The 21,380-nt window shown below is 36.8% G+C and overlaps 2 protein-coding genes across 4 annotated transcripts; one reads left to right on the top strand and one right to left on the bottom strand.

Moving 5' to 3' along the window:
- The first annotated feature begins 1,372 nt into the window (after positions 1–1,372).
- On the top strand, positions 1,373–6,144 carry LOC113310241 (phosphoinositide phospholipase C 4-like). Its single transcript, XM_026558845.1, has 8 exons — positions 1,373–1,928; positions 2,146–2,342; positions 2,778–2,913; positions 3,034–3,476; positions 3,598–3,715; positions 3,932–4,084; positions 4,178–4,264; positions 5,618–6,144. The coding sequence occupies exons 1-8, from the start codon at positions 1,587–1,589 to the stop codon at positions 5,909–5,911; spliced, it is 1,770 nt and encodes a 589-aa protein (XP_026414630.1). The 5' UTR covers positions 1,373–1,586; the 3' UTR covers positions 5,912–6,144.
- Positions 6,145–7,497: 1,353 nt separating this feature from the next.
- Positions 7,498–10,687, bottom strand: LOC113310350 (inositol polyphosphate multikinase beta-like). 3 transcript variants are annotated; one of them, XM_026558998.1, is made up of 3 exons: positions 10,336–10,687; positions 9,362–9,477; positions 7,498–8,872 (listed from the first exon to the last, which is right to left on the bottom strand). In XM_026558998.1, the coding sequence occupies exon 3, from the start codon at positions 8,787–8,789 to the stop codon at positions 7,890–7,892; it is 900 nt and encodes a 299-aa protein (XP_026414783.1). In that variant the 5' UTR covers positions 8,790–8,872; positions 9,362–9,477; positions 10,336–10,687; the 3' UTR covers positions 7,498–7,889. The 3 variants fall into 3 exon arrangements, with proteins under 3 accessions (XP_026414783.1, XP_026414784.1, XP_026414782.1); XM_026558999.1 differs by having other exon boundaries at positions 9,362–9,424; XM_026558997.1 differs by lacking the exon at positions 9,362–9,477 and having other exon boundaries at positions 10,336–10,684.
- Between the last annotated feature and the right edge of the window lie 10,693 nt (positions 10,688–21,380).

Raw genomic sequence — 21,380 nt, 5'->3', positions numbered from 1 at the left:
ATCATGCGTGGTGGTTGTCACGAATTGCACCAAACGCTAGCAGTTCAAGACAACGTCCACTATCTAGCAAGTAGTTCCGGTAACTTCTCACCAAGCAAGGGTTCAAGATCTCATGGACATATTTTCCTATGGTATTTTCCTTATTCTGATTTTTCATTTTTTTTCTTCGAGATTTCATTCATGTAGGGATTGTAGGAGAAAAATGAGTTTTAGTAAAATATTTTTGGTCTTGGTGTGGTTTAATCTTAGAACCTAAGGGTTCTATGAATACTCACTCATTTTCTTCGAGTGAATGAATCTCTTTAGTCCTACATTGGGTATATTAGAGAAGGAGCTCCACTATATACCCATATTCTTATAGATGTATTGACAAATGAGGGTGAAGCGGGTTGGGAGAAAGATACATGTTTCAACCCATGGATATGCGCATACCCATATTCTTATAGATGTATTGACAAACGAGGGTGAAGTGGGTGGGGCGAAAGATACATGTTTCAACCCATGGATATGCGCGTATACCATACATCAAGCCCCGTGTTTAATAGATTTTATTTTTGCGAGTTTTTCTTTTCTTTAGGAAACAATTTCCAAAATTAATTTCTCTAAAGTGTTTTATTTACGGGAGAATTCCTTTTTTCGATTTTAATTGTTTTTGAAGAAAACTAAAACCTATCTTGATTCGCAAGTATCTTCTCCTATAAATACAACTCGAAAATCTGTTTTCAATATACATCAGAAGCAATTCTTTTTATCATCTTCTTTCTTTGTTTCGAGGCATGTTTACTTCCAATCCATGTTGCTAAGTTCAAGAGTGGGTAATTTGCGTTGTGCTAACTCAAGTTATATCGGGCAGTCTTATCCTAGACACATCTTTGCTGTGTGGGGTTTAGCATTACTCACCTCGAGTATACCCGCGAAATAATGTGTTAAGGACAACTTGTTGAACCTGTAATTCTGCCCTCGTCAAATTATTTCGGTAGAGTTGTTTCGATTCGGTTCTTTACATATTATTTTTTATACATCTAACATGTTGTTAATTGTTGCAAGATTCCAAGAATTATTACAAAAACTTACCCATTAGATATGAAACAACTGATCATCGTTAGTGGTGAGTATATTGGCGTAGTTATCCAAATGAATATCATATCTTATTTTGCATGTTGCAGACTGAACCCAAATTTTAGTAGAAATTTTGTAACCTTCCACACTACGCATAGCACCTAGGTTATTGCAAGTCTCCCTCAACATTTATCGTGCGTGCCACCAATATAACGTTAAGACGGGCTGGTCCAATGTCCACAACACGATAACGAAGTCGACTACTGAAAAAGAAAGGCATACAAATCTCAGAATCCCAAAAAGCCGCGTACTTCTGAATCGTGTGGGTGGGAATTGGGATACATTTGTCGACACTTAAAGTCGGTATTCTTCTTTTTCAGTTGTTGGATCTTCTCCAAAGTGATTGATTGGATCATTTAAGTTTGTATCCTTCCAACTGCTTTCTATCCATCTCAAAACCAGCAACAGAAACTCAAATCCAATCAAGAAAATAAATTTTAAAACTCGACCGTGATCATCACCATCAGATGTCGTCTAAGGACAAAGAAACCGGGAGTAGTTATAAGATGTTTAAGATATTTAAAAGGAACTTTAAAGTAATTGAAGCTGAACCACCATCAGATGTCAAAGAAGCATTTTCAAAATACTCAGAGGGTAAAAATCTGATGACATCTGATCAACTGCTACAGTTCTTGATCAATTTTCAAGGAGAATCTGATGCTAAAATTGAAGATGCAGATAAGATAATATCAAATATTCTTCAATCAAGACATCACATTGCTAAGTTTACTAGAAATAATACGCTTACTCTTGATGATTTTCATCATTATCTCTTCGATCAACATCTTAATTTCCCTATCAATCAACAGGTATTTTCTTCATTTTTACTTTAATTTAAGCTTTGATTTTGATTTGGATCAAGTTTATTTGCATACAATAAAATAGTCAAACCATACAAAACCAAAGACTCAAAAAAATTTGACGAATTGTGGTCACATGTTCAAATCCTATCTTTAGTGAATTAGGTCATCTAATTTTTTTGTCGTGGTTTTGGGCTGAGAATCTGAATTTGGTGTGTTTTTTCAGGTATATCATGATATGACAGCTCCATTGTCTCATTACTTCATATATACAGGGCATAATTCCTATCTAACTGGGAATCAACTCAATAGTGAAAGCAGTTGTGTGCCAATTGTAAATGCGTTAAAGAATGGTGTGAGAGTTATTGAACTGGATATATGGCCTAATTCTGCAGGAGATGACATTAAGGTCTATCATGGAAGGTAATGATGACTGACTGACTTTTTATTTGCCATTGATATCAAACTTTACCAAAACAAGTGTGTTGTTGTCTTTTACAACCCTGTCAAAACTGAGGACTCTATTGGATTCAAAATCATCGCGATACCTGCCTCACATAACCTCGAATTTTAGAGTCTCGGGTCCTTGTAGTCCATATAGAATGTTGAATTTGTTATGTATTACTTGTTTATCGTAGATATCTATCGTCAGCGGATACAATCAACTGAAAAAATGGGAACCAACTTGGTATGAAGAAGTATCAAGATACCATTATGGTCATTTAAGAAATTGCAGCTTTTTTTAAAGAGCTAATGAACTGACTTATTGTTGATCGACGGTGATTTCATTTTCCACAAATGTTTTCATGAGATTAGGGAATCTCGTTTGAAGTAATTCATATTTTTCTGTTTCTGTAGGACTCTGACTGCTAAAGTGCCATTCATTGATTGCTTGAAGTCCATTAGGGAATACGCGTTTGTTGGGTCCGAATACCCTCTGGTGGTAACTTTGGAAGATCACCTTACTCCAGAACTACAGGCTAAAGCTGCTGAGGTGGGTAATCGGTTCTAGACAGTTTTAATGATGTTTGGGTAAATAGATTTAAGGCACTTACATTGGTTTCAACTTTCAAGTGTTTTTTCATGACTGCAGTCCATTGTTTTTGGTTTTTAGATGATCACTCAAACTCTTGGGGATGTGCTTTTTACATCCATAGAATGCTTAGAGGAATTCCCATCACCAGGAGCATTGAAGGGCAAAATCCTTCTTTCGACCAAACCCCCAAAAGAGTATCTGTATAGTAAGGATTCATGTGAGAATGAAGCACCCTGCGAGGACGATAAAAATGAAAAGAAAGTCATTGAAGATAAAAATGACCTAGACACTGAAGACAGTGAAGACAGCGGTGGTGAAAGTGAAAATATTGATAATTCTGAAGATAAATCATGCTCATTAGGAGTTCATAAATACAAGAGTCTTATTGGAATTCATGCTAAGAAACACAGGAGTGGGTTTGCCACGTCTCTCACGCTGGATCCTAGTAAGGTTGAACGCCTCAGTTTGAGTGAACAACAGCTTGAAAAGGGAGCGGAGGATTATGGAACCGAACTTGTCAGGTAGTTATAGCAGAAAGAATACTCAAGCTTGAGTGTTGTTTTGTGATTCCGTTCCTTTTTTCTCTGTGTATATGTATATATGGCTATTATCTTTTCTTAGTGAATGAAATTCTGTTTCTAGATTCACCCAGCGGAATCTGCTGCGGATATATCCAAAAGGAACAAGGTTTAATTCATCAAATTATAACCCGATGATTGGGTGGATGCACGGAGCTCAAATGGTAGCATTTAACATGCAGGTAGTTCCTGCAGTCTGGAATTAACTTTTATATAACAACTATACTATATTTGCTTGGACTAGTTTCACTCTACTTGGCCAGCATCAAGTTTTTCCAATCTCTACTTTACTGTTTCACCTGAGCTTGTTTTCTCCTCTTGAAACTAGACTGACAAATTTTCTTGGTCATCTGAAGGTTCATAAAACATAAACTAACATGTGAATATTCCTATGACAGGGATATGGCAAGAAACTGTGTTTGATGCAGGGAATGTTCAGATCCAACGGAGGGTGTGGTTATGTTAAAAAACCTGATTTTTTAATTAGAACGGATGAAGGAAACAAGTTATTTAATCCCGGGGAAAAGTTACCAGTGAAGACATGCTTAAAAGTTAGTATTTTAATTTCGAATTTTAAGTGTAATCATTTTCTTTTGGTTGATAAGCCATTGAATGAGCTCTTATTCTATGACTGCTATACACAGGTGAGAGTGTACATGGGTAATGGATGGGATTCTGATGTCAAGGCATCACATTTTGACTCATACTCTCCCCCGGACTTCTACGTGAAGGTAAGTCTATTTGATTCATTCTCTGTGTAGCTCTTAGCTTTTGAAGCCCTGCATCTCGCTAACGTTCAGTTGACAACGCTTAGGTATCTGTGTCTGTAGACTACCAGGCATCACTTATTTAGTCACATTTGAGCATTGATTATGATAAATGATGTTCTCATTTTAAATTTATTTCTTCTAATAACCAAAATCAGAATACAAATAGGTCGAGGGCTTAAAGTAAGCACCGTTAACACTTAAATGCAAATAGGTGTAGCTACTTAAAACTGTAATATCCTGTACTTATTTTCTCTACACAATGAAGAAAAAAGTAGGTTAACTAAAACTTTTAACTAATCCTGACATATATACGCTCTCTTAGAGCGTCCACAGTGGGAGAGTAAACCCAAATATTTGGTCTTTTGAACAGACGTAGTGGAACGTACTATCGATCAAATTTTGATCAACGACTAAAACCCAGAGTATATTTGGTCTGGGACCAAGACTAAACCCAAATATAGTCGAGCGTTGGTATACTTCACGCCCCACCACCAGGCGGACGTATAGTGCACGTCCCACATCAGGCGGACGTATATTCCACGCCCCACATCAGGCGTTGGTATAGTCTACGCTCCACATGGGGCGTACGCAAAGTCTACGCTCCATTTTTTTTTTTTTTAATTATTTTGTATGGGGCGGGCATTATACCCCCGCCCCATTCTTTGTTTTCAAAACCATTTTAGTGGGGCGGGTTTTATACCTCCGCCCCACTTCTTTCATTTTTTTTTTTTTTAGGATCTACCCATCAGGCGTTGGTATAGTCTACGCCCCACACCAGGCGAACGTATAATGTACGTCTGACAAAATTTAGTCTTTCCACCGTAGCGTCACACACCATACTAAACCCAAAATTTGATCTTTTTTTCCCTCTTTGGTCTTTGGTTATACTCGCACCACTGCAGTTGCTCTTAGCCATATAGCATCAGTAAAGAAATTCTATTCTCTGTACAAATGCTTGAAAATCGTTTCCTTGAGCAGCAGACTTTGAGTTAGAAACCACTTTGATTTTAGAAACTCCCTGAGCTAATGTCCAATTCAAAACCTGTGATTACCGCTAAAACTTCTGCAATAAAATTACTTCCAGCACCCAAACCAACCGCTTGAAGATGTTCTCTTACAGCTGAAACTTTTAAACAAGTTCTGATTTCAAACAATCCTTGTTTTAGTATTCTGGTTGCTCGATTTGGACTTGGATAATTAGTTTCCTCCCTAGAAATTTACTGGTTCTGAGTTGCTGCATACCTCTAGTCAGATTGAAATGTACATTGAGTTAGTGCGTTTAGATTGAGTACTGACGAAATTGGTCTTTGACAGGTGCATATAGTAGGAGTTCCAGCAGATGCTAAAAAATTTGAAACAGAACCTTTAGACGATAGTTGGACACCGGTTTGGGACCAAGAATTCTCATTCCCGTTGACAGTTCCAGATTTAGCAATACTTCGTCTTGAAGTTCGCGACCATGATACGGGTGAGAAGGATGATTTTGGTGGCCAGAATTGTTTGCCTGTTCGGGAATTAAAATCTGGTATTCGGACAGTTCCTCTCTACGACCGAGAAGGCAAAAAATACAATTCGGCAAAACTTCTTATGCGCTTTGAGTTTGTATAGGAATATTATCTTCTTTTAAGTTCTGTCACTGAATGATAAAATGCTGTAATTATACTGGTATTGTACTTTGCTCTTGTAATCCATGGAATAAAGCTGCAAGGACTTGGATTGTTACAGAGAAAATTTTCTTTCTCCGGGGAACTATTTTTTGTCGATACAATTTAAACAGCTTTTGTCGATACAATTTAAACAGCTAATAAGTGAACTGCACTGAATGATGCATTTTATGATCACTAATGGGGTCTTGGGCCTCTTGGCGGCCAGCTGAACAATTCCTGAGTCCTGACATTTCTGTCAACTTTTAACTCTTATCTCAAAGTTTTGCTTGATTTTCTATTGTTGCATCAAGTATGAAGATTTTTAATAGAGATGACATAAAGGTGATTCATTAAGATAAAAATTTCTAGAATCAAATCCAGCCATCTTGACTGGAAAAATGTACTCGATGACGTTTTGGGGAAGATGAAGTGGTTGAGACTTAAATATGTTGCAAAGACCAGAAGAAGGAAATATTCTCCGTAGTTAGTTGTGCCCAATGCGTGCTGCATTCATTCCTCCAACGCAACTGTTGCATAATTCTTAAAGAGACCCATTTCTCTTGGTTAAATCATAAGGGCCTTGTTAACTTGTATGCACGTATACATGTTAAGGTCCACTAAAACATCAATTTTTTTGTATTGGAAACAAGATTTGTTTGTTTTATTGTATTGAAAACTGTAATTCTTTACATTGGAAATAAGATTTGTTGTTTTTAGTGCAAGAAAAACCGATTTTTTGTCCACCCTATTATGGCTGCAAACTCCATGGCAGTGGCAATGACATTTTCATCGATCAGAATTTAACTACCAACTTCATAGTTTCATGTTTTGACGGAAGCATCCAGAAGCTATCAACTCTGTAGGGTCTGGTTTGGTATGACAAGAACGACTCTTTATACGCTTCCATAATTGCCAGGAAATCACTGCATAGAACAAGATATTCCTTGGCAAGCCGGTTGAGGTCCAATTGCATTCCAGCCAGGCATAGTAATACCTATACCAAACCATATTTCTCTTTCAAACTCGCGTTTTTAAACTAATTGGAACTTGTTTCAGGCACACCGCTTTTGCACAACACAATTGATTTTCTTGTCTAACTAGGAATACTCTATTTTGTCAGCCGGTTTTGGATCCACGGTCCAACCAGGGTCTCCATAACTGGCACTGCAACTCAATGCTACATTTTATAGTTTGGGCCCCAAAGGCCAGAAGTCAAATTCCCTATTTAATCAGCCTTTACCACTGAACATCAAGCCTAGCCTACATCATCAAAGATGCAGACACCTAGAAGATGAACGTTAGTCACAACAAGCGCTGTAAAAGATGTAAAGCAACCTAACTCAGGAAGATGAAAGTTGGTCACAACAAGCGCTGTAAAAGATGTAAAGCAACCTAACTCAGGAAGATGAACGTCTACCCTCCAAATTTCTTCTGGAACACCCTGTTCCCAACTTGTTGATGAATCTTGCAAACACACTATTTGGCTTGCACGACAGTGATTAGTTGATGCCTTTGTGTGCAAATTAGGACAAAATCATACTGATCACATTAAAGCAGACAACGCATTAATCATTGTTTAGAGAAGAATTGAAGAGGTACAAGAAATTACCACATTTACTACTTAAAATTACCACATCAAGTCAATGTACCTATTATTACAGCATCAATCAGTTTCCAGGATCACTGGATTTATTTAATGATAGAATGAAGTTTTACCCTGAGAATGAGTCTAGATAAGTGGAGAAATAATAGCTTATGGCTTGTCCTTTACAGAGCAAACTATGATAAGCTAACCAAATCTACTCTTGGTATAAGTCAACTTCATTAAAAGGCTTCTAAAAGGTAAAGAGAGTTCAATCAGCTCTGGTAAAAAAATCGAAAGACATCGAGTAGTGCTTACCAGTTACAACCAACTAAGGGTGTCATTTCTCTCGAACCGCCTATGCTTTCGAATCAGGCTGTTCCTTTAGATCACCTTCAGCTTTAGACCTGTTGGTAGAATAAACTAGTATATCTGACACAAATTTTATCAAAGCACAGAGCCCACCCAAGAAATTATGGTCAATGACACCTTCGCCATCCACAACATGAGCAAAATCAACAAGCTTAACTTCAGCACCTGTTCGGGACCGACTCCCTTCCTCTCCCACCCCTGCCTTCTCATACACCATAAGAATGGAACAAGAGTAGAAATGGTGTATTGTCTGATCCTCAAACCATGCTTTCAGCTCTAACAATTGTGTCAGAATCCCATCCGACCCACCATAAATTGTTGATGCAAGTAAACAATCAGGTTCTGCATTTGATGACGGATTGGAAGAGACAAACCTCTTTAAAGTCAACTTAACGTCTTCTAACGTAAAATCTTGGACGGCATCCCTATCTAGTTTCCAGTAACCAAGCTTTTTACTTTCAAAGGTCTGTAAACCCGATATCCTGAAACCCAAGGCCACACTTGTTGATTCTCTATCTTTCTGAAGGCATTTCATGATGTAGTCTTCTGAAGCTTGGGGATACCAAGTTCTGGACCCCATCTTGATGTCCATAACAGACGGGTCCAGGCGATTTGACACGATGTCTTCCAAAACAAGGTGAGGGTGCATACCAGATCCATCAGAAGCTTCTAGAAGCTGGGTTCCGTGGAAAGAGGGAAAAAATCGACGAATATGAGTCGGGACTTTGCTATTGGAAGAGAATGAAGAATAGAAAGCAGCCTCTATGTTGCCGCGATCGCCACTTTGTAGGGGCTTGTAGAAGCAACCAGAACCATCTACGAGTGGCCCAAGCTTTCCAGCATGAGCTTGATGACCTGCAACCTGATGATCAGGGGCCTTGAGCATTGTCTTAAGAATAACTGAAGGTGATTTACTATATTTCGTCTCGGCGGTATCAGTATATAATGATCAACAGTGAAAGAATCCCTCTGCAATAATGACAGAGAAAGGAAGCATGAAACAGAGAAATAAATAGCTCGTCTATTTCATCACAGATATACTCATCAAAGCGACCACAAATAACACAACAAGGTTCCCCTGGTAAGGCTCACTGCATCACACACTACATTTCAAAAGTTATGTCACTGGTCTTATACCCTTATAACTTAAAGATACTACTCTGTCAGAGTTTGAGATAACTGATGAACTTTGCAACAAAATTATCAGATCAACTTAGAACCTTCAGCACTACCTCGATAACCAACAAACTAGCATAAATGCCTTAAGACTTTTAAATTATACCATGTAATGGAATGTCGTTTGCACTTTGAATGGCCAAGCTACTGATGTTACATGAGTATTTTCCACAACAAATATTCAGCAAAAATTGGATTACACGCAACAACCGTATTTCTATAAATATGACCATACAAAGAAAAAAACACAGAAAAATAGAATCGACTAGATCCCAACATTACCTGTGGCTTCACCATTGTGAGTTGCTATCAACAAAGTTTTGTGGTCATTAATCTCATGTTTGCCTTCCATGTATGGTTTCCAAAAGAACTAATACGGTTAGAATAACTTTTAGGACCTACAATACGTAATGGAATCCACAGACAAGTAAATATCATGTGAAACTCCATCATGTATTGACTGTAGAAATATCATGTAGTAACCTTCAAAAACCCTCAAAAGACAGTTTAAACATTAAGACCCTGCTTGGCATGTATAAGGCTCCGGAGCTTTGCACAGGCCCAGACACACACTTATACAGCTGCTAGGTACGCTAGTAATGTAAAACATTTGCACACTCAAAATAGTAAAACTACTCCAAAGTTACATAAATTGCATAGAAAAACAGAAGATTATTCACCATTCAAGTTCACAAGCTTATCAAACCAAAGGAGGATACACATTTTACCGAACGCCTTAAATTCGTATTCCAAGATTATCAACAGTCGAAGTGATATCTAGGTCTCTTAAAATACGAACAATTCAACAACAAGGCAAGCAAATCAATCCATGACGACTGCAGGTGCAAGTACACTGAAACCTAATAACCTATTGAATAGCAACAGAGTACATGTGACCTGATATCCACCAAAGATTCCAAACACAACTAATAGTCAACATGTCAAGAAAACAAACTTAATGTGATCACTTAATCACTAAACAAATACTGCAAATTTTAATGGATGTTGAGTCATCAAGGTGCAATATTCCTACAAATCCATGCTAATCAAGGACCTAGGTAGAACCAAATGCAGCATACACACAGTCACGAATAAGTCTATTAACAATAAGTTCTTTGATATAGAGCCGAATTTGTATGTTATAGGATATTTTTGAACAAAGGAACAGATCAAGATAAATAAAAAATGATCAAATCAGAAGTTTAAAATAAAAAAATAAAAAATAAAAAACATAAAAAAATCTGAGCAGTGCTTACTTAAATTGTAGATCCTTCGACGGAAGTGTGGTGGTTGTTAAACTAGATGGAGAAATAAGAGAAAACGACGAGTGATTTTGTCGATTTGAATTTTCACAGCATTAACTTTTGCAAGTGAAGTATTGGATGAACAGATAATGTGGAGTAACGAACGCTAGACTAATGGCGATGAGATGAGAGAGAAAATGCTTGGCGTGGTTTTCACGACAAAAGTCGAATTGCTTATAAAAAAGAAAAGAAACATCTTTTATGTCGACAAGAAAAGCACAAAAGAGAAGGATATACAGCAGACACAACAATATACAGCATTGATCAAGAAAAAAAAACAATATACAGCAAACTACGATGTTGAGATACTCGGCAGAAAAAGAGAAGGATTACCGATAAATACAAGCAAGAAATAATCTGCTCAATTCCTATCTAAAAGAAACTAGATCTGAGCTGAGAAGGATTACAGGAAATGTTTTGTTAGGCCAAGCACTACGATAAGAGCTAGCACTATGGTGCACTCTATCCCTTCCCTATCCCTCATATGTAGGGAAGCGATGGCACAAGAAATCCAACCTTGCTATGAGAGCTTGCTATCCCTTCCCTACATGACAGTAGCCGTATCAACAGTAGCCGTTTTATAGGTTTTAGTCATCAGAAACTGGCTCGTGCTCGCTACTTCTTCTTCTTCCTTCTTCTTCTCTATTTTTCTCCTCTCCACACCCCCTTTCGATTTGAAGCCCCTATGGTGCGATTCAGGATTTAAGATTCAATGGGTTTGGACCTTACTATACGGTGAATCATTTGCCTTTTTCAATTTCGTGTTTCATCAACAAAATCGTCCAAGGTGAGTGTTTCAAATTTTAGAGTTTAAATTAAATTTGAGTTTGATTATGATTAAATTGGAGATATTAGGTTCATTATAATATGTCCTTGTATGTTGTTTGATCGTTTGACACCTTGTTGATTGAATTTATGATATATTGTTGATTGAACCAAAGTGGTTGTTGTCTATGAATGATTGTTGATATGGATATGGTATTGTTATTGATAATTTTTGATTGATGGATGATTAAATGCATAGGTATTATGTCTAGGCAGATTGTTGGCGGAGAGATTGTATTTGGATGGATAATTTGAGATTGATTGATTATTTTGTTCTAGTTTGATAGATTATTTTGTACAATATATATGCATTGTTGAATTTTTGTATAAAATGGCTTGTTTTGTGATGATTTTGTGTACATGTGTGTTGTAGATGTACTCCGACGCTTTTCAACGAATTATGAATGATACAATTCCGGTTTCTTCTAAAGAACATAGTGATCATAAATTGAAAATCCCAATCTCGACAGATGAGAGGCAGAAAGCTCTGAAACATCGAAGTAGTGTAAGCCAACTTCGTGAAATGTATACCGCAATTTCTAGATTTCCACATGCTAGACAACTTGTAGAAGATTGTGGGTTTAGTTCAATTTTCAAGATACATTATCCGAAACTACAAGACAACTGCCTAACTACTGGTATATTTGAAAGGTGGTGGCATACGACCAATACATTTCACTTCCCTAGTTTTGAAATAGGGTTTACCCCATTAAATTTCACTCAAATTACCGGAGTTCCAATTGGCCGAGGAAATCGCATATCATTGGTTGATATGAGTATGGACCAACTGCATGAGATTGCTCCCCAAACCATAGATTGTTTGGCCCCATATCTTAACGCGAAAGCTACAACAAGAAGAAGGAAATGAGGTAATATGGTGATTGTTGGAATAGAAGAAGTTAGGCAAGAAAACTTAGTCGACAAGAGAGTTGAAGTTGTGGATAGATGCAAGGGGATCAAGAAGAGTTTGATTAAAGTGTTTCTCGACCATAGACTCGAGCTAGAAAACAATGTTCTTGAACAGGAGCAAATTGCAAGATGGTTTCTGATTTGGTGTTTTGGGAATGTCCTTTTCCCAAACAAGAACAATATGGTTGAGATTAAATGGCTTAGTATAATGAGGGATTTAAATGTGCTGAGGCATTATGATTGGGGTTCAGCTTTGTATGGTAGTATGCTATGGGGATTGAATACTGGAGTAACGTGCAACAAGCCTGACTTGCAGTTCTTTTCGTATCCATTGATGGTAAGAATTCATACTCACTTGTAATCTTACTTTCCTTACTTGTTTTTTATTGATGACCGTGTAATTCAATTAGTTGTTAATAATAACTAATATTTTTGCAGCCATGGTTTTGGGCATATTTCCGATGTCTATTTCCTTACACAAAAGCGGAGAATGAAAATATGGATTCGTGGCCAGCGGGTAGGTTATATGATGGAGACCAAAGAGACTTGAAAAAAGGCGCACAAAGTGATACAGGTACCCATTCAGCTGTGCGTTACCAAATTGATAACTTCCCATTCGATTCTGTAGTTTGGCCGCCAAGGGAGGATAGTGAATGGAAGACTAACCCCGAGGTGGTAGAGGCTAGAGAAATTTCTGTAACACAGAGGGTCTTTTACGATCCATTTGGTCGCAACGCCTTGTACCTGGGACGAACGGTGTCTCAAACAAGTTCTTGGTATGACAGTAATACCGTGCAATCCTCCTGATTCAACAGTAGAAATCAACAATGCATATTTGTACACCAACAATCAACTTAATTCCTTGCATTATGTTGAAGTACCCGATCATGAGTATAAGTTGTGGTGGAAGGAGAGGTCAGTTGGTAAGTACTCAGGTGTAATTGTACATGAAGGAAACAAGGATTTTTATGGTACGCAGGATAACGATGCTTATATACGCAAACCAGCACCGCAACGGATAAGCACATACATAGAAGAGTTGGTGCCCGTCAATCGTCATCTCTTTCCATATCCAACAAAAAATCTGACAGCTCGAGTATGTGTCCCTGATTTTGAAGCAAAATATATGCCTATTGGAATGGAGTATTTGGGGGAGTATCCACAACCCAATTATAATGTCAATCGGGGAACAACTGTGAATATCATATGTCCATTATTTCTTATATATTCCATTTGTGAAAAACATATAAACTCATGTCGATGTTTACTGTATACAGGAGATGTGGTGTCAGGCATATCAGGAATCGCAAGAACAACTCATGGCTCAACAACATTTCTTTTTCGACCACACAAAGGAACTGCAATACAAAATCAAATACGGTTCAGAATGTAATCAGAGATGTGTGAGACAGTATCTACCACCACATACAGGTGAGTCTTCTACACCGGTCCAGTCTCGTGATTCGGGTCCGTCGACGGGTTCTTTTGTTCCAAACAGTCAAGAAGACTACTATCCTTATAATTCGTCGAAGCCAATCAATCAAAGTACAACCACGTACCAATATCAGGGTCCTGAAAATGATCCATGGTTTGGGTCATGAAAATGATCCATGGTTTTAAATGTAAACGACTAGTTTTTTAACTTTTTAACGGATATCCGCACTACTCCTTTCCACCGTATAACGACCATTTTTTTTGCTTTTTTTGTACTGGTAATATTTATTGTATAACGATTTTTATTTATTTTTAATTCTATATCCTCTCATCATATCTCTATATATAACAAATCACTTTCCAAAGTGAAGCTATCCCAATCATTCTATCATATTTGTATTTTACAAAAATGAGATTCAGCAAAGAAGAAGATGTTTCTCTTACGCAAGCATGGATTGAAGCAAAACAAAATATACTGAATGCAACTCATAACACTACCAACCAATTCTAGAAGAGTGTATTTGAATTTTTTGATAAAATAACCAGAAATCCAAATGCGAGAGTCCAAAGAGGTCTTAGAGCAAGGTGGAGCAAGTTCTAGAAGGACATCATCGCTTTTGTGACAATTCAGGCCGAAGTTAACATACGTAATTCTGGAATGTCATATGAACAAAGGGTAAGAAATTATTAACAAATTTATTTTATTTCCTAAAATCTTAACTATTTTAAGCTCAGTTTAATTTTTAAAATTTCAGAAAAGTGCTGCTCTTTTAGACTATCGTAACCAGACAGGCGATAATTTTCCGCATGATGGATGTTATAAGCTACTGAAAGCAAGCTTTCCTTCCTACAATCCCGACGAAATGTAGGTTTATCGCCGACAATCACTGCATCATATGTTGATCAAGTCTTCGGAATAACAATCCTGAAGAATGATTAAATGTGATTGTCTTATCTTATATTTATGTAATTCTCTGTCTTTCTGTGTGTGTTCCTGCATCATATATTGATCAAGTCTTTGGAACAAAAATCTTGAAGAATGATTATATTTGAATGTTTTATCTTAAATTTATGTAATTTTCTGTCTTTCTGTGTCTGTTCCTGCATTAGATGTTAATCAAGTCTTTGAAACAAAACTCTTGAAGAATGATTATATTTGAATGTTTTATCTTAAATTAATGTAATCGTTTATCTTCAAGTCTTGTTGCAATCTATATATGATCTGATGTTCTATCTTTTATTTAATTAAAGTTTAACATAAATAAAAACTAAAATTCCACAAAATAGACAACAAGTTCAGAACCATTGAATAAAAAACCAAATCACTTGTCGTAGTAATCATGATTGCACTTAGCACGTGCAACAAGCCTTTAAACTCCTAGGTGATCCTATTGGACGAGTTATAGTCTCGTGAGGGTTTACACAGAGATTTACCCACAAAATTTACACAAACATTTATTAAACTTTGAATATTCACTAGATGAAGCAGATGAATTGTCCGGCTATTGATACTCTGGAATTTTGGATACCATGAAATTATAGCTTTCATTAAATGTGAATGCTTCACCCTTTTCCTCAAAATAACGTGCTTTAACGACTTCGTGCTACAAATACAACGCAATAAATTTATTGTTGTAATTTAAAATCATTGAATTTAGTTTTGTACAAAACCAATTCTAAAATACTTACAAATTTTTGAGGGGACATGCTAATATGGATGGCATTGAAGATCCGTTGTTGAATAGCTATAAAATCGCAAACGACTTTTTGGATAATCTGGTACCTATCATGAATTTGTTGAATACTTCTTCTCTTTCGATTCCCATAATCTTGTCTATATTGGTTATATACCTTCGCCCAAAAGGTTTCGGGCTCTGGCATTACATGGGAGTGATCTACTACTCGAGTTTCTGTGTACCATGCTTTGATGATTGCCAAATATTCAATTGAATTAAATGATCCCATGGTTGTGTTCGTATAAAGACTTATGAGAGATATCTAAATATGTGAGAAGTTTTCCAAAGTGTATGAAAATAGGTGTTTGTTGTTTGGAGATAGATAACACAATTTATAATATCCGTCAAAATAAACCGATACAAACTAGCCGTTAGGATATAGTCGTTTGAAATTAGCCGTTATATAAGTACGCTACAATTATTGAATAAAAACCTAGGTTACTTGTCGTAGGTGACACTGGCGGACGAGTTATAGTCTCGTGAGGGTTTACACAGAGATTTACCCACAAAATCTTAAACAACAACCGCATATACTATTCATCAGGTCCTTCTTCTGGAGGAGCGCCGACAATCATTTCCGGATTGTAACATTCCAAGTTAGGCATGTTAGCCTTAAAGATTAAGTAACACTCATAACATGTAAATTTTGTACGATGATCTAGTCGGTATACAAATTTTCCCATTTCCTCCTACGTAAAACAAGCATAAAGAAATAGGTTAGTGTCTATGTGGACAACATACGAAATTTCAGAACAATTTATTTTCACCTACGGTAATCGCAGTTGTCATGTGTTGTGGGGCGTAACCATGAATCTTTCGTTGAAATCTAATGTACTTGCGAACCATTATATCAATTTGAGAAATCCGTTGAGCAAGTTGTCTTCTGGTTCGGTTATTAACATTTCCAAACGCTTTTACAAAGCTGTCAAACACCAACGTCCATTTTTCATAGGCGGTGAGATCTTGAACATCTTCAGTAGGCAGAGTAGCAACATTTACAAAAGTTGTGGTGAGTGCAACATCTTCTTCTACGGTATACCCAACCATTACCATGTTATCTATTAAAACCAAAAAAAATGAGACACAAATGATACTAATGCCTTATATTTTGGATTGTTTGTGTTGAGGAACTTTTTTTCAATTTATAATATGCATTGAAAGTGGTCGTTGGAAACTAGCCGTTACTAAAGATCCATTGGTATAACGGAATATAATTTAAATTATCGTAATTAGAAATATATAAATTAATGTTACTGAAAAGGAAACTACATTACCGGAACTGAAATACAGCTTGACTTAAAAGAAATAAACATTTAAACTAAGTTATTCAAAAAAGAAATTATTGCTCCCTTGCCTCTCCATCTGCCTGGCCAATATGGCATTTTGTTTTAATTCAAAGTACTTTTTTGCATTTGGAGCCATCTTCTCGAGATCCAATTGCATTATTTATCTTTCTTCTTTCTCTCGAGCAGCTTCAATTTGTTGTTGTGTTGCCTCTAGCAACTTTTCCATAATTTGGTTTTGTTGTTGCTGACGAGGTGCGACTGTCGTTCGGGATTCTTTTAGATAATCAACAAGTTTACTGCCCGCGTCGCTCATCTGGGAGTCTTGAGAGGATGGTGTGGCGGGTCTACTTGTCCCGACGACATTTTTATTCATTTGGGCTTTTTTCGCTGCTCTAGAAATGCGTTTATCTCCTGTAAATCCACCAGACGACGTTCCAGGTATTGTACTTGGGTTCGTACCAAGGGTATATCCTAATGGAATAGGGATACTGCTAGGGACATTATAAGGGTTTTGAAATTGATTTGCAAATGGAGTCTCGATGAATTGTCTTGTAGGTGGATTTTGAGAAAATGGGTTTGGATAACTAAACGTATTAGAGAAATTTTCATGAATTTGAGATGACGGAGGATTACAATCTTGATCCATATCTTCAGCTACACCCACTGGTACATTAGGAACATATTTAAGCAGTTCATACTCGGCATCTCGCTCAAAGTTTTTTGTGTGTATTTCAACATGTAAGCTTTTCGAAATTAACATCTACACCAATGTAAACAAACCATAAATAAGATACGCATAAATTAAACTATTTACAAACAACATATACAACAACTATAATGAAACATAGTTAAATAACATACCCAGTTAATAGAGTCCAAGCCCGGATTACTTATATTAGCTCTTGCAACACAATCGGAAAACTTATCCACTTCAGTCTTGATTTTACTGTACCGATTACGAATGCTTTTTGCAGTACGTTCTTGTCTATTCCCACCACAAGCTTCCACAAATTTTTGAAAAAGGATTTCCAAAAACACTTTCTTATCTTGATAACTGCTATAACCGAGACCAATGTACTGAGTAAGAATGTCATGATTTTCCAAAGTACTAAATCTCGCTCTATGTTTCCTTTTTTGCGACTGAGTCTCCGACATTATTGAGAAAAACAAAATTTAAATCTATTACTTAAACAATAAATAAATTGGAGAGATGTTAGTGAAGAAATCAATTGATGTAAGAAGAAGAAATTGATTTAGTGTGGTTTGAGTACATAATTAGAGTGGTATTTATAGAGAATTTTGAATAAATGACCGTTGGGATCCGACGGTGAAGAAGATAGAGCCGTTATTAATGATGGATGGTTAGGATCGGGTGTGAGAGAGGTGTAAACGAGAAAAGGTCAAGCAAATATTTTTCCTGAAACGACGGCTACTGAGTATCCGTAAAGCGTAAAAAAAATGCGGCTACTCAGTAGCCGTGTGGTTTCCCTTCCCTACAAGTGGGATCAGATGTAATCCTACATGTAGGGACATGGGTGAATATCCCTACATGAGTAGGGATTTGGGAGACCATAGCACATGATTTTTTGGCTTTTTGAGGGATAGGGAGGGGATGAACCCCTCCATAGTGCTAGCTCTAAGGGTTTCCCTAAGCTATCCCATATTTGTAGTGAAATCTAATCATTATGGTCTTCAGTGTAGCTTAAGTGTAAGGATATTCCTTAGTTACATTAAAAAGTGGATCACGTCTGATCCGCGTAGTAGTGATTTTCAACGCATACTTAGTTTCAAGGATCAAAGTCCTCTCTCTCCTCTCTGCAAATCGGTTGTCAATGTTAACATGAGTCATTTCTTCCTTTCCTTAGTTTTCAGCTCATTTACAAATCTTTAGTTGATTTTGAAAAAGCGGGGGTACAACGACCACACCCAACAATTCGATTAGCAATCTGTATGGACAAACTCCAATATACTTTCTAGAGAATCAACTAGACAGTCAGACTCAATCTAGATAAAAGTATATCAAAGAGTTTATATCTCAATCTCTCGGTTTGATCTTTACTCAAGCAAATAGAAATATGTGAGTCTTTATCAAAGAGAGGTAACTTGGATGGTACCAAAGACCAATATCCAAGTGTCAATCAATTTAAATCAACAACCAAAAGGTCGGATATTATAATTGATTGAACAACGCACAACCTGTGATATTTCAATTATATAAACAAATATAATGCGGAATAGATATAACACAGACACCAGAATTTTGTTAACGAGGATACCGCAAATGCAGAAAAACCCCGGGACCTAGTCCAGATTGAACACAAACTGTAATAAGCCGCTACAGACACTATCCTACTCCAAATTAACTTCGGTCTGGACTTTAGTTGAACCCCAATCAATCTCACACTGATCCAAGGTACAGTTATGCTCCTACGCCTCTGATCCCAGCAGGATTCTACGTACTTGATTCTCTTAGATAATCTCACCCACAACTAAGAGTTGCTACGACCCAAATTCGAAGATTTTAATAAACAAATCTGAATCACACAGAAAAGTCTACGGTAATAGATAAATTCGTCTCCCACGAATATACCTACGAGTTTTGTTCCGTCTTTTGATAAATCAAGGTGAACAGGAACCAATCAATAATCCGGTCTTATATTCCCGAAGAACAGCCTAGCATTATTGATCACCTCACAATAATCTTAATCGACGCAACGAAAAAAGATATTGTGGAATCACAAACGATGAGACGAAGTGTTTGTGATTACTTTTCTATCTTGCCTATCGGAGATATAAATCTCGAGCCAATTATTACAATCGTACTCGTAACGATAGAAGATGCAAGATCAGATCACACAACTACAAGAAAAGTAGTATCGGTCTGGCTTCACAATCCCAATGAAGTCTTTAAGTCGTTAACCTAGTTTAGAAGAAGAAACCAAAGGTTAAAGGAGAATCGACTCTATCTATGCAACTAGTATCACACGTAAGGTGTGGGGATTAGGTTTCCCAGTTGCTAGAGTTCTCCCTTATATAGTTTTCAAATCAGGGTTTGCAATCAATGTTAGCTTGGTAACAAAGCATTCAATGATCACTGTTAGATGAAAACCTGATTAGATTCAAGCTAATATTTCTCAACCGTTGGATCGAAAACTTAGCTTGTTACACACAAATGAAATATCCAATTTTGGGTTTACGAACCGTTCCCAAACATTAACATTTGTTGGTTCAACAATAGTTAACCAAATGGTTAGCCATATGATTACTTTCATATCAACCATATTCTTCTTCACCATAACTAGTTCAAATGACTCAAATGAACTAGTTAGAGAGTTGTTCAATTGCTTAGATCTTATGTAACTACATAAGACACAATTGAAGCGAAAACGGTTTGATTCACTCGAATCGGTTCATGAACTTTATAGCCATGGTTTGCAAAAGCATTCCTTAGTTTAAATAAACATGAGTTCAAGAACAATAGGTTTTAGATATAACCTGCTCAAGTTCGCGGACAGCGTTCGCGGACTTAAGCTCATGGAAGGAGTTCACAAACTCCAACAGAAATTCTCGGGTCGAGAACTTCCGCTAGTTTGCGGACTGAGTTCGCGGACTTGGCTCACGCCACTTCCATTTCTCTTGATCAACAAAGTTCGCAAACTTTGGTTCAAGGAATAAGGAATTTTACATATATATATATATATATGTGTTTCCACAACAATGCTTATATCCTACCAATGGTTATGTAATCTAAACTCTCATTTCAATCATTAAAACATTTTCAGAGGACGGATATAGCCGTTATTCACAGACCATTTTTCGTCAGAGAAATTTTCAAAGTGATTGAAACATAACATGACTTCTGTCACTAGGTAAAGATGAATTCGGCTAAAGCGAAAGCTTACCAACACATATTTCGAGAAATAGATAGGCGAGATAAACTCGGATCAAAATAGCAAATGTGCGTAATGAAAATCTATATATCAAAACGACTTTTGTCTCAAGAGTAGGAGATAGAATATATAGACTTTTGAGTGACAGATAAGTTCAAGTCTCCACATACCTTAGTCGATGAAGATCCACCAGTTCCTTGAGTATTCCTTCGCCTTGTATGATGATTTCCATGGAGTTCTTGAGCTAAACTACACTTTCTATCCTAGTCCGAGACCTTTAGCTATGTAGGCTAGAAATCAAGACTTATAGTTTTGATCACTAACATTGACAAACATGCTTGAGATAGCAACGCATGCGAGTTCGACCGAGCAATGCTCTAACAATCTCCCCTTTTGTCAATTTTAGTGGCAAAACTATTAATACATATGGAATATAAAAAATAAATAAATTAACTTTTGTAGATCCTATTCCACATGCCTAATCTTCAACATTACTCGAAATCTTCGTCACTTCCAAGTACTCCAATGATCCCAAAGGTTGTAAGTTTAGCATCATCGTTGTTGAAAGTCCGTAGCTATAACAATAAGAAAACAATAGTTCTCAATCATTGTTATACAGTGTCATAGTATCATTACACAGCGTCAAAGTTCAATTGTATCACAACTTCAACAACAATACTATGGTGATATGTATCACTTACCCTTAGTCAATACTCCATCTCACATGGAAACCACTCCCCCTTACATAATGATCCGAAAACCATATGTATTTGTAGTGTGAATTACATATTAATTCTCCCCCTTTTTGTCAATAAAATTGGTTAAGGTACAAGAATGGGATCCTAATGAAATTTCCGAAAGAGACATTTCTTGACCAAAATATATCAAAAATATCAACTTGTTCTTTAGATGCAATC

Source organism: Papaver somniferum, chromosome 9 (assembly GCF_003573695.1).
Source record: "Papaver somniferum cultivar HN1 chromosome 9, ASM357369v1, whole genome shotgun sequence".
In the NCBI taxonomy this organism is placed as follows: Eukaryota; Viridiplantae; Streptophyta; class Magnoliopsida; order Ranunculales; family Papaveraceae; genus Papaver; species Papaver somniferum.
The sequence above is the reverse complement of the archived record's forward strand: the minus strand, read 5'-3'. Positions and strand labels throughout refer to the sequence as shown.